The sequence below is a fragment of the Daktulosphaira vitifoliae genome, unplaced genomic scaffold (genome assembly GCF_025091365.1).
Source record: "Daktulosphaira vitifoliae isolate Bord-2020 unplaced genomic scaffold, ASM2509136v1 Scaffold_1, whole genome shotgun sequence".
In the NCBI taxonomy this organism is placed as follows: Eukaryota; Metazoa; Arthropoda; class Insecta; order Hemiptera; family Phylloxeridae; genus Daktulosphaira; species Daktulosphaira vitifoliae.
Genome location: NW_026099572.1, coordinates 45,237,969 through 45,250,231, shown reverse-complemented (window position 1 = coordinate 45,250,231; position 12,263 = coordinate 45,237,969). Strand labels below are relative to the sequence as shown.

General features: G+C 29.4%; 1 protein-coding gene across 1 annotated transcript in view; it reads left to right on the top strand.

The window, feature by feature from the left end:
* Nucleotides 1–12,018, top strand: part of LOC126899123 (protein O-mannosyl-transferase Tmtc3) — a 35,477-nt gene extending 23,459 nt beyond the window's left edge. Inside the window, exons 7-16 of the mRNA XM_050673680.1 lie at nt 6,739–6,968; nt 8,053–8,308; nt 8,804–8,952; nt 9,021–9,239; nt 9,373–9,466; nt 9,526–9,816; nt 10,143–10,325; nt 10,412–10,696; nt 10,756–10,965; nt 11,064–12,018. Of these exons, the coding sequence (XP_050529637.1) occupies nt 6,739–6,968; nt 8,053–8,308; nt 8,804–8,952; nt 9,021–9,239; nt 9,373–9,466; nt 9,526–9,816; nt 10,143–10,325; nt 10,412–10,696; nt 10,756–10,965; nt 11,064–11,168 (2,022 nt within the window). The 3' untranslated portion in view covers nt 11,169–12,018. The remainder of the gene's footprint in view (nt 1–6,738; nt 6,969–8,052; nt 8,309–8,803; nt 8,953–9,020; nt 9,240–9,372; nt 9,467–9,525; nt 9,817–10,142; nt 10,326–10,411; nt 10,697–10,755; nt 10,966–11,063) is intronic.
* Nucleotides 12,019–12,263: the final 245 nt, after the last annotated feature.

Genomic DNA, 12,263 nt, shown 5'->3' with positions numbered 1-12,263 from the left:
TAATAGTATCGAACATTAAACTAATTGTTACTGCTATAATCTTTTGCCATTCAAAATAGATACCTCCCAATGTCTTCAATAATAAACTAAAACGTACTAAGGGTATTACTATTTTATAAACACTTAAAAATGTATAGAATGCGCAAGATAAATAATTATATACTATCATTTTCTATAATATTAATATGAATTTAGCTACTGTACTATTATAAAAAGTACCACGGATTTTTTAGCAAAAAAATTTAAGCAGATTAATAGATGTTTTATCTTTTGTCCATTTTAAATTATACTTAATGCTTAAAGAATGAAAAACTCATAATTACTCAATATGTTAACTATTCTAATTATGCTCATTATTTTTATAACATAAAAATATTTTTACATAATAAATAGTACTAAAAACTAAAAACTTCGAGTTTATTATTTAGCTTTTTAAGATACTTATCGCGAGCGAATTTACTTTGATATTGAAAATATTTGTGGTGATGATTTATATCTATACATTTTTTATTTACTCCGGATAAATACATTAACTGTTTACATTTTATCACCTCTAGTTTCTACTATACTTAAAATATTCTTAGAATTATCATAATTTAACAAATCTATATGAAATTATAATTATTGACCAAAACCAGCATTATCATACATAATGTTCATACAAAATATTTGTATTTCATCTCTCTTTCCAACCCAACCGAATTATAAAGGTTATCATCTATAAAAACACATTGTTTGTTAAAAAAAATAAAAACGTCGATTCAACTCGCAATATTTTTTTATTACAATTTTTTTTACGTAAACATTTTTTTATTGGTTAATGATGTTGTTTATCAATTAACATTTGATATTATAGGTCTATATAGAAAACAATATAACTTAATATAACTTTGGAATGTTCTAATTTGGCAATAATAATCCTTACCTATAAATAATGTTTTCTCAAACTTAATCGACTTAAATCGCCTTAATGCATTCCGAATGATTTAGAACTTCTGAGAACAGGTTATTTGCAATAGTTTGTGTCCTAATTCAATGAAATAATGCTAACCATTGTGAATTAAAGGGGTCGTATTTAAGTCATCTCTGTAGCGAGTAATAACATTTAATTTGAATCACAAACCACAGTAAGTTTCAGTATAATATAAGTTTGGTTTAAATGTCTTTTGCTATATAAATATGGTCATTAAAATCCATTGAGATACAAAAATAGTGTGATATTTTTCGTATTTGTTTAAAATTATTGTATAGTGAGAAAAAATTACCATAAAGTTAAATACAGTTTTCTTCCGTTAGTTGAAATTGCATTTTTAAAAAGCTAATACCGTCATTGAAGGACTACCAAATTGTCCGGTGTCACGGACGGTCACGTTTCCGTTATAATATTCATTCAATATATATATACACTTTTTTTCCCCCTACTATTGCCATTACAATAATAGTAGTATAGCTCTGAGAGAGATCTGGGAATCGTTTTAGCAATAAATATCGCTTTATTTCGTAACAATATTTCCTTTTAATGCGTTTCTCCCGAGGCTTTTATGCGTTTTTTTTTTTTACCGATTCATTTTTATAAATTTATATACATATACATGTATATGCGCGGTGTACGGTCTTGCCAAAGAGATTCGTTTTGTGGTTTTTCTACCAACCGACGCCGCTTTTCCACCACCCATCAAACACTAACGTAAATATACCCTGGGTACACCATTATGGAAGTGAATTTTATGCAATGATTTTCTTTATTATTATTTATTCTGATAATCGCTAAAAAATGTCGATTGAGCTTAAACCAAGTGGTGCTACCAAAATATTCACTCCATATGAAATAATATTGCCAAAGAGTATGTTACTTAATATTGTAACTACTGCCACTACTGTGATCTTACTTTGAACTTTTAATTCGTTAAATAAAAAATCTTGCTCCCAAAAAAAAAATAAATTATCTTCAACAACGTGTTTGAACATCAGGAAGGACGCATGAATTTTTTTTCGAGAGAAACTCCTCATTTACAATATAGCAAGCAAAATGTCTACATTATTATTATAATATTAAATTTCTTTTTTTTACTTCTACGGATCAATTTTTTCACATGATTTCTTATCTCAGTTCCTTATAAAACACTAATAAAATAATCCAGTAATACTTTTACGGCGAATCATCTATATCTTTAGGTGCTCTAATTAGGAAAAATTGACAAATATCTTTCGTAAAGAGATTACGTGATTTTATGATGAAGCTAGAGAAAGAAATACTTAATTTAAAAAAATGTTATATTCACGTATTATAGATCAATAATTTAAGGAATTATTACACTAATGAGACTATGATGATCTTTAAAAATGTTATTAAGTAGTTCTAAAAATAGTATTAAAATGCCTTTTGATCAGTAACCAATATTATTAAAAAATCTTTAAAATTATGTGCGTGTAGTATAAAGAACAAAAATAGGGTTGTTGAAAAAAACATATTTTTTTAATCTATTTAATACATAAATAAACAGTTTAAAATGTAGCATAAGACTGATGTAAATGTTGAATTATTTGGTGTTTTAAATACGTTTAAAACATAACAACCCTGAACACAAATGTGGCCACTATGTAATGAAGGATTACCTCACCCATACCTTGTCATCTAAAGGACACTTCTGGTTAGATTTTCTTACTGCGTAGCAAGTATTAATTAATTATGGCATCTTTTCATTTTTTCTAATCTATAATTTCAAATTCAGTAAAAATGATTTAAATAATCTTTACTGAATTAATAATTAGTTTATTAATTACCATCAGCTTCTACACAAATTTTATAAAATTAATAGGTAGTAAAATGGTATATTTTGTGTAACTGATATGATTGTATAAAACTATAGTTTTATATAATAGTAGTTATGACTATTGAAAACTGTTGAAACCCTAATGTTGTTAGAATTTCTGATCAAAGGACATGTTTTTCATATATTTTCCTGACATGGTACATATATCAAAGGAATCAAAATCAAACGGAAATAATCAAAAAGTTGGAAAATCATTTTCAAAGTTTAAATTGACATTGTGCGTTGCCCTAGCACAATTATTTATTTTCGATCCTCAAAATGAATATCAACGTCGAAACCAAAACATTTCTGTCAAATGAACAGCACAATTCTTTCTAAAATCATAATTCATTTCTAAAGAAGATATTTTCAGATGTGATTCTTATATTTCATTACTAAAATTTTCAGAATAATCGCTTGCCAATCTGTTTTAACTTTTCATTTCTTAACTGAATAAAAAATAAATTAAATTAACCCAACACCACAAAAAGTACTTGTAAAAAAAAAAAACACCAATTACGCTGTAAATGCTTTTTGTGGTGTTGGGTTAATTTGATATATTTTTAATAAATTAGCCACAAGTAATAAATTTTGTTTTTTTTTTTTTGAGCTTAACTTAATTGATTATTTTTGAATATGGTTAAGTGAAGTTGTGTACAAATTTCCAACAACCGAACACAACATGTAAACTGTATGCACGTGTAAATTTTTGTGAAAAGATGATCGATAAGTTCTATGATAATTTTTTCGGAATAAAATGTTTTCCCGTTATGAATAGTGTTTCATATTAATTATTCTATTTAAACCTTACGTTTGATATGATAATTATTTTTGAACATTTCTACTATAAATCGGAATAGAATAGATTTTCGATTAACACATACGTATAGTATAAGAGACTATATGTTTTGGTAATATTATTAATATTGTTTCTTTTTTTAATGGTGAAGGGGTAGTGTGCTTCAGAATACTGGATACCGACATAGGTGATGGTGTTCCTTCAGTAATATAATGTAATATTGTCACGACAACAGGGTGTAATAAATTGTAAAGACGAAGCATAGTATTATTTCAAATTCAACCACGTAGTCCATATTTCATTTCATTCATTCATTTGTTGATGTATGGCAGAAAACCAGAGCGATGGAAAAAAATATCCGTTTCCAGATGTACTTATATATTTTTTTCGTTATTTTCTACGCAAAATATAACCGATTTTCCAGAGCACAACGTGATTAATTATCAAACGTCGTTTCTGGCCGCCGGCTGAGAACATGGATGGGTTGGGCATATCGTTGAACGATAATTAATATCTGCTTTCCGGATAGGGCTCGTTTTTTTAGTCATTATCCTGTTTGGAATTTAGCCGTCGACCCTAAAGATTATAACCTTTGTGCGTGATATTTAATAACCGCTTAATTTTATTCAATTATCAAAATAGAATATCTTCAGAATAATAGGCAATTGTTTTTTATGACACTTGACTTGTGGCAGAGTGTACAAAACTGTGTTTTTAAGACTCGTCAAGATTAAATTTTATTATGCTTATAAAATTTCAAACAATCTAATTATTTTTGAAAGCGAAATTAACTGTAGTGGATGATAGCAAATTTATATTTATATTTAATATAGTCGTTATACACGGGGCATATTTTGTTAATAAGTCATCAGTGGCGTTGAATTTTATTTAGTTCTACTTTATAAACAACAACACGAGGCTATACATTATTAACACAAAACCTTCTTGTAATTTTCAAAATTTTATTGCTTCTGCTGTTATTCAGCACACGTTTCACCGACCCATCTCGTTACGCGTTTCGATCGTCTCTACCTGAATAATATTTTCCGAACGTTATATTATACTCTCTTGATAATAATTCGGCTATCAAAAAGAAAAAAAAATGCCGAAAATGAGACCAATCTCTATAGATCGGTGTCATTTGCCAAACGTCAGTTGTCTATATTATATTATTTGGCATCAATTCCAAGATTTCTTTTTGTTTAGTACTTGAATAAGCCAATCTATTCTATTACGCCAACTTTTCAAATATACATTTATATTGTGAACACAGTGACTGATCTATTCATGATTTTGCTAAGTAAAAACACTGACAGTAAAACAGCTTAAAAAGTTGCTTGTGATTTTAAATTAAAGTTTATGTTGCTGCATCATTACTATGATGTTTTATGTCGGTGTAATTTTTTTCTCTGTGTACTGTGGGCAAATGTTTTTTTCTCGTGTTTTTGTTTTCAAATGACAAGACGTCTATCACAATTAAGTGTTAAGAAAATATATATTTTTTCGATCAACGCGATCTAATGTTAGTATGTATATATTTCAAAAGCATAATGACTTTTTATGAAAAAAAAAACGTGCAGTAAAAATAGAGCGTTTATGTTACTCTAACGAATTGCACTACCAGTCGAAAGTTTTCAATTGTTATCTAAGAAAAACAGGTATTTTACCGTCATGATTTTTTGACCAAGTTGTTTGTGTGGTTGAACGTTTACAGAGACCACTATAAATAAACTCTTTGCGTTGGGGATGGTACAGCTCCCCAAATTATTTCTGTGCACCCCCGAATACATATAAGTGTATACATTTGAATGCTTTTTTTTTTCGGAAAACGACGACGCCCACTAGTAAGTGTATGCCAAAAACGATAAATCACTAGCTTGTAGAAATACACAACAACGAAAAAACTGTATATTGTATAACCCCAAAAAAATATTACAGTAAAGCTGAATTGGAAAGAACGTTAATGCTATGGTGGTTTTTGCTGTCAAAGTTGTTTAATTTCATTCTAAAAAAAACCGCTTGTTATTCCAAATCCTTTTTCCCGTTGTACCCTTTTCCGGTTACATGCAAAAATATTTTGTACACTTGGGTCAACGTTAAAAACTAACCTACTAAACAAATGTATTATTCGAACATTGTTATCAGGTTCGTCGTAAGAGATAATCTGTTTTCAAAACTATGAAGAATTGGTCAATTTGGTTATGGACGGTTTTAATTTTATTATTTCTTCACCCTCGACAAAAAGAGATTTTCATTTCTACATTAGAAGGGAATTTATTTTTTATCTGCGCTGCCACGTATCCTACTTGGCAACCGAAAAATAATTTAACATAGACGTTCACAGGAAAAGACTCTAGGGATATACAAATCGAGGGCTAGAAACGTACTACGGTAAAGCGGATCGGACCCCAAAAATCACTTAAGTTATCCTCCATTTCCTTTAGATAAAATCGTTTTTTTACATACTAACATATATTATTGTGTATATTTTCATTGGAGTTCTTTTTCAATACAACAAACATTTTTTTAACACGCCTGTGAATAAAAACATGCGTTATTATTATTGTTTGAAAAACAATATTACTATTACTTAATTGTCGAAAAAACATTATTTTAATTGATTATTTTTTTTTGTACTCGAAGAGGCTTTTTTTTTTTAACAATTACATTATACTACAAAACGCATATAAACATACAAATATGTTCCCCAAATATGAAACAGTCATATTATTTTCTGTGTCAAATTTAATGCAGAAAAATATTTCATCGAATTGTAATCAATCTGGTTTCTTGTAATCCTCCTCGGTAAATTATCTTTTTGAACGATTGTTTGGTATTTTTAGATTGTAATTTGTGAAAGTTTCAATCCGCGTACGTTCTCATATGTCGGTGTGGCGACGGCACCGCGGGACTATGGAAACGACTTTGCAACGTGTGCGTTTAATGGTACACGTGGGAATATACACGCGTTTTGGGCGATAAAAAGCCGCCCCTCATTTCCCGTTAGAGTTTACAGAANCTTACAGAAAATAGATGTAACTCTTTAAGTGCGCGCGCATAGATACACTCGGAACAACAAAGTTACGCACTAATGCTTAATATGTCTTATCGTTGTTTCTTTAATAGATAAGACCCAAAGACTTGCTGAACTCGTTCAAACTGTCCGTAGCATCGAACAACTCGCCCAGTAGTTCGCCAAAAACCACAGCTAACAGCAACAACAACAACAACGGTAGCTTATTACAAGCCATCCCCGCCGACGCTGTCAAGAGACTTGCTTTCCTTTTCCTGTCGACGTGCATACTGCTAGCGTTTCGATTGAAAATTATGGGCTCCAAATTGCCCGTCTTCACCAGGTACTGAACATTTTATAATCAATTCATAAAACAAGCTTATTTTATATGTAACAGGGGCGTATTTGTGGGGGGAGGGCTAGAATAATACAAGCTCTCCCCGTGCCGAATTTTTTTACTCAAATAATGGCACTCGTAGAAGAGTTTCGAAAAATAATCATCAAAAACAATGTTTTATATGAAAAAAACTGATTTTTTTATTCTTTCAAAATATGTATCTGTATTATAATTACTCACTTACAGTCTAGTCCGCGACGCCGTTACAATTTGGCTTTCTAGGCCATGATTAAAGATTATCAATCAAAATTTAATGCCTTTGCAACCCCGTCTTTTTTCAGTATTGGACTGACAAACCGAATCCATCATTGTTCATATTTACAACTCTTAATTTCATAATAACGTAACTAAAATAAATAAATGTATCTTTGTTCTGGCATGACTAAATTTGTAGGGAAATATTTCTATGATCTTTCTACGTATGATAATTTTCTTCGATGTGCGTCTTTCACGCGAATGAAATATCATTGCATTTATTATTCCTTATATTTTATAGTCGCATACGAGTTCAACTTAAATATGCTATATGCTCGTGTATTTTTTAAAAGAAACTCCTCCGTCATGTGTGAGGATAAAATTTTTATTTTTAGTTTTCATCGTAAATATTGTTTATCTCTTATATATTTTCTATTAACATTGAATTAATTTGTTGAAAACATTTAATAATCAAGTTATTTAAACGTTTTCAATTTTAGAATTTTATTTCTTTTGAGCCTCTTTGCGTGTGTCGCTAATAAATGCAAATTTTATTCATTAAAAAATAACAGATTTATGTTTGAAAAACTACTATAGTTTAAAATAGTATAATTGATCTATGCAATGAATCAGAAGGTTTTTATTTAATCAAGAAGTTCTTCAAAAAATTAGTGAACACGCGTCATATGGGTTTTATCTCTCTCCGATTTATTACTTTCACGAAGGCGCTGATTACACGTCCAATGTTTCCTTGTGATTGTCATTTTTTACCACTAATTAAAATCATTGTTAAATTGTATTTGTTCATGTTTGATCACGACAATTAATTTTTCAGGTTTGACAACCCAGCTAGCGTATCCGAATGGCCTGCTCGGCAACTTACATACAATTACCTAGTTAGTGTGAATGCATTGCTACTTTTATTCCCCTGTGACTTGTGTTGCGACTGGACTATGGGCACCATACCTTTGGTCGAATCCGCTTCAGATCCCAGAAACCTGGCCACGTTGTTTACATACGCCGTAGTCGCTGCACTCGTGTACACGGCGATCACCACCACAAATAGGATCAAGCGCATCGTCATCATCATGGTAACTACAATTCAATTACACGAGTTCTCCACAAAGGCTCCGAAGAGCTTTTCCTTCTAAAGAGCATTCGTTTCCGATTCATTTAACAAACATTTAAAACCATTTGTCTGCACCGTTGAACTTTTAATCAATGTGTACGTTTGCGATTGTTACGTTATTTCTCTTGCCCGGTCTCTTTATCTTTTAACGCGCAGTTGTTTCGCCAAAACAATAAAGGTTACACTAGTACGGTTTTTTTATATGATTTCGTCTTCCATCATTTCCTCAGGACGTTGAATAACTGATGTATTTTTTCTTAAATTATTTCTGAAAAATTAAGCGTAAAAAATTTAAAACAAAATTGCCCGACCGAATAAACATTTGTAATGTGCGTGTTATTTATTTAGTTTTACTCGGTTTACCGTTCAACAAATTTATCCATTGCACATACAATAAAATTTGTGTTTAGAATATCTAAATTCATTAACCTTTTTTTTTTGTTTTTACGTTTTTTAGAGTCTGGCGTTAACTGTTCTACCGTTTTTGCCGGCGTCCAACATGTTTTTTCCAGTAGGTTTTGTCGTGGCTGAACGAGTCCTTTACATGCCTTCAATGGGATTCTGCATGTTAGTCGCGTATGGCATTGGGTTGATCGTAGAAAGAAGGTAAGTCAAATACTTTTTATGAAAATGCAAATGCTATATGTACTGTATGTGCTATTGTATTTTTATAGTAAATCTAGAACCGTTGGTGTGCTTATTGCTTTATTGATGATAACACACATTGTAAAAACATATACAAGAAACTGGGATTGGTCGTCCGAGTATGCAATATTCACTTCTGGTCTTAAAGTGAATAAGTTGAATGCTAAACTTTACAACAATGTAGGTCATGCTTTAGAAGCTGAAAACCGTTTCAACGAAGCTCTTGTATACTTCAATAAAGCTGTCAGGTTAATATAACTTGGTGTTTTTTTTCTCTTTTAAATGAATTTAGATTATAATATCCAATGATTGTTAAACGATAAAACGTTAGGACGCGTTTATATTCAATATTTACACATTTTTTTGTATATGTATTTGCAGTGTTCAACATGATGATATTGGAGCTCACATAAATGTAGGCCGCACTTACAATCATTTGAAAATGTATAAAGAGGCAGAAGAAGCATACTTAAAGGTATCTTAGGAATAATTATATTTATTGAATATTTTTTATTTATTTTATTAATGTGTTAGGCTAAATCATTACTCCCTAAAGCCAAGCCTGGTGAATCTTATCAAGCCAGAATAGCACCTAATCATCTCAATGTCTTATTAAACTTGGCTAATCTAATTGCCAAAAATCAGACACGCTTAGAAGAGGCAGACATGCTCTACAGGCAGGCTATTAGCATGCGATCTGATTATACACAAGCTTATATCAACCGCGGTGACGTATTGCTCAAGCTTAACAGAACTAAAGAAGCACAAGAAGTATATGAAAGGGCATTGTTTTATGACACAGATAATCCTGACATTTACTACAATGTAAATTATTTTTTAAATACTGTTAATATGTAAAAGGTCAGAGGAAAGAATTTCCAATTTTTTTTTTTTTTTTTTTATAAATTTTGTTTATCTTAGCAGATCCTGCTAGGATTCAATCCTATTGAATAATTTTTAATAACCAAAATCCTACCAACAATAGGCCAACAAATATAATGTTAGAAATAACTGTTTGTATGAAAAGGACAACAAAAATAATCTACTTTAAATAAATTTTTTTGAATTTATGCACTATACATGTTCTTTCCTGGACTTTATAAATAATTTTGATATTTTTCAAACAGCATTCAATGTTTTTTCTTTTATAGTTAGGTGTAGTTCTTTTGGAACAGGGTAAACCTTCTCAAGCATTAGCTTATTTAGATAAAGCATTGGAATTCGATCCAGATCATGAACAAGCTTTACTAAATTCAGCTATATTATTACAAGAGTTAGGACAAGCTAGCTTAAGAAAATTAGCTGAGAAAAGACTGCTAAGACTTTTGTCAAATGTAAATTATTTTTAATTATAACAAAAAATATTAATGAAACTTTGATAGCTATTTAATACTATTAAAAATAATAATAACATATATAGGGTCAAAAAAATGAACGGGTTTTCTTTAATTTGGGAATGCTAGCCATGGATGAAGGAGATATATCTGCAGCTGAACACTGGTTCAGGCAAGCAATATTAATAAAAGAAGATTTTCGTGCAGCACTTTTCAATCTGGCTTTATTGCTAGCTGATGACCACAGACCTTTACAGGCTGCACCATTTCTAAATCAACTTGTAAGATTTCATCCAGATCATGTTAAAGCCTTAATATTATTAGGTGACATTTATATAAATAACATTAAAGATTTGGATGCAGCTGAAAATGTGAGATAATAGATTAAATTTGCTTAATCTAATGTTTTTAAATAATATCATTATTTTAGTGTTATAAGAGAATACTACAGCTTGAACCAGACAATACCCAAGGTATGCATAACTTATGTGTAGTATATGTAGAACGGGGGTTATTAAGAGAAGCTGAACTATGTCTACAAAAGGCTCATCTTATGGCACCACATGAAGATTATATTGTCAAACATCTGAAAATAGTGCAAAATCGTTTACAGGCAAAACAAACTTCAGAAGAAGTTAATGTAAGTTTCTGTTGTAGTTTTAATTCATATTTTTCTAGGGACGAACAAATAATATTTTTATTCAAAAAAAACTTATATTTTGCATAAATTTTTTACAGGAAAGTCGACCGGATTCCAAAGATGTGCGTAAAACAGAAAAAGATACTACACGACCTGATCCTAATCTAAAATCAACTAAGCCTTCTACTTTGTCATTATCATAAATTTAGCCTGTCTAATTTATATAAGGCTCAGTAATAATATAAATAAACATGTATACTCATGTTTGTATGAATTATACTAAAAATAGTATTACAAAAATACTAAAAAGTCATACAAAAATAAAGAGTGTAAATGACACATGTTTTTTTGAGGATGACTATTATTATTTTTGAGCTCTATTTGTCATATTTATTCAAAAAACATACGTTTTATACTTAACACCTACTCGCTCTATATATGTTTTTCTATATTTTATGTCATAGAGTATTAATTTGTGTGCTAAATTGCTAAATCATTGTTAATATATCTATATATTAATTGAAACTATTTCATAGTTTTCATATATATGTATATATATATATATATAAGGTACCTATTTTAAAGTAATTAATAAATGATTTTTTTAAGTGAACAAGTCATGGTGCTACTTTTCTAGAGCCATCATGAAATTACAATAATACTACATTTGATTTTCTTTATAGTATATAGATTTATCTTTTAAATTATAAGATGTATTTTTGTCTCAAAGGTTTATTTTGAATAGTTAAAAGAAAAACTAAATTTGTAAAAAAAAAAAAAAAAACCGTGCTGTGATGTATTTAATAGTAAGTTCAATGATTCTGTACTATCATTAACTAATGAGTTAGCACATTACAAAATGTTGTATTTGCTTGACTTATATAAAAATGTGAAATTACTATGTGTAACTTGCTAGTATTATTATATTGATCATTGACATTCCTTAACAATAGTACTTAATATTTTATTGAAAATACGTTAATTGTCCGACATTAATTACTTAATTGATTAAGATGCTACTGAACAAGTTTTATTTACTTAACTAAATTTCTATTTAAAATAGTTTCATATATTTATGAAAAGCCAACCATTTTTTTTAATTTTATTTATTACTTTAATTTTTTTTAATAATGTGGACAATCAACTTTTTTTTGTTTTTATATGAAACTAAACTTTGTAATTATTTTTAATTAAGTATTTTTATTTCAAGTCCCTTAATAGTTAAGTTCCTGATAAACATTGAGATAGTATTAAATACTAATGTATTCATTTTTATATAAATCCAAATTTTTTTTTTT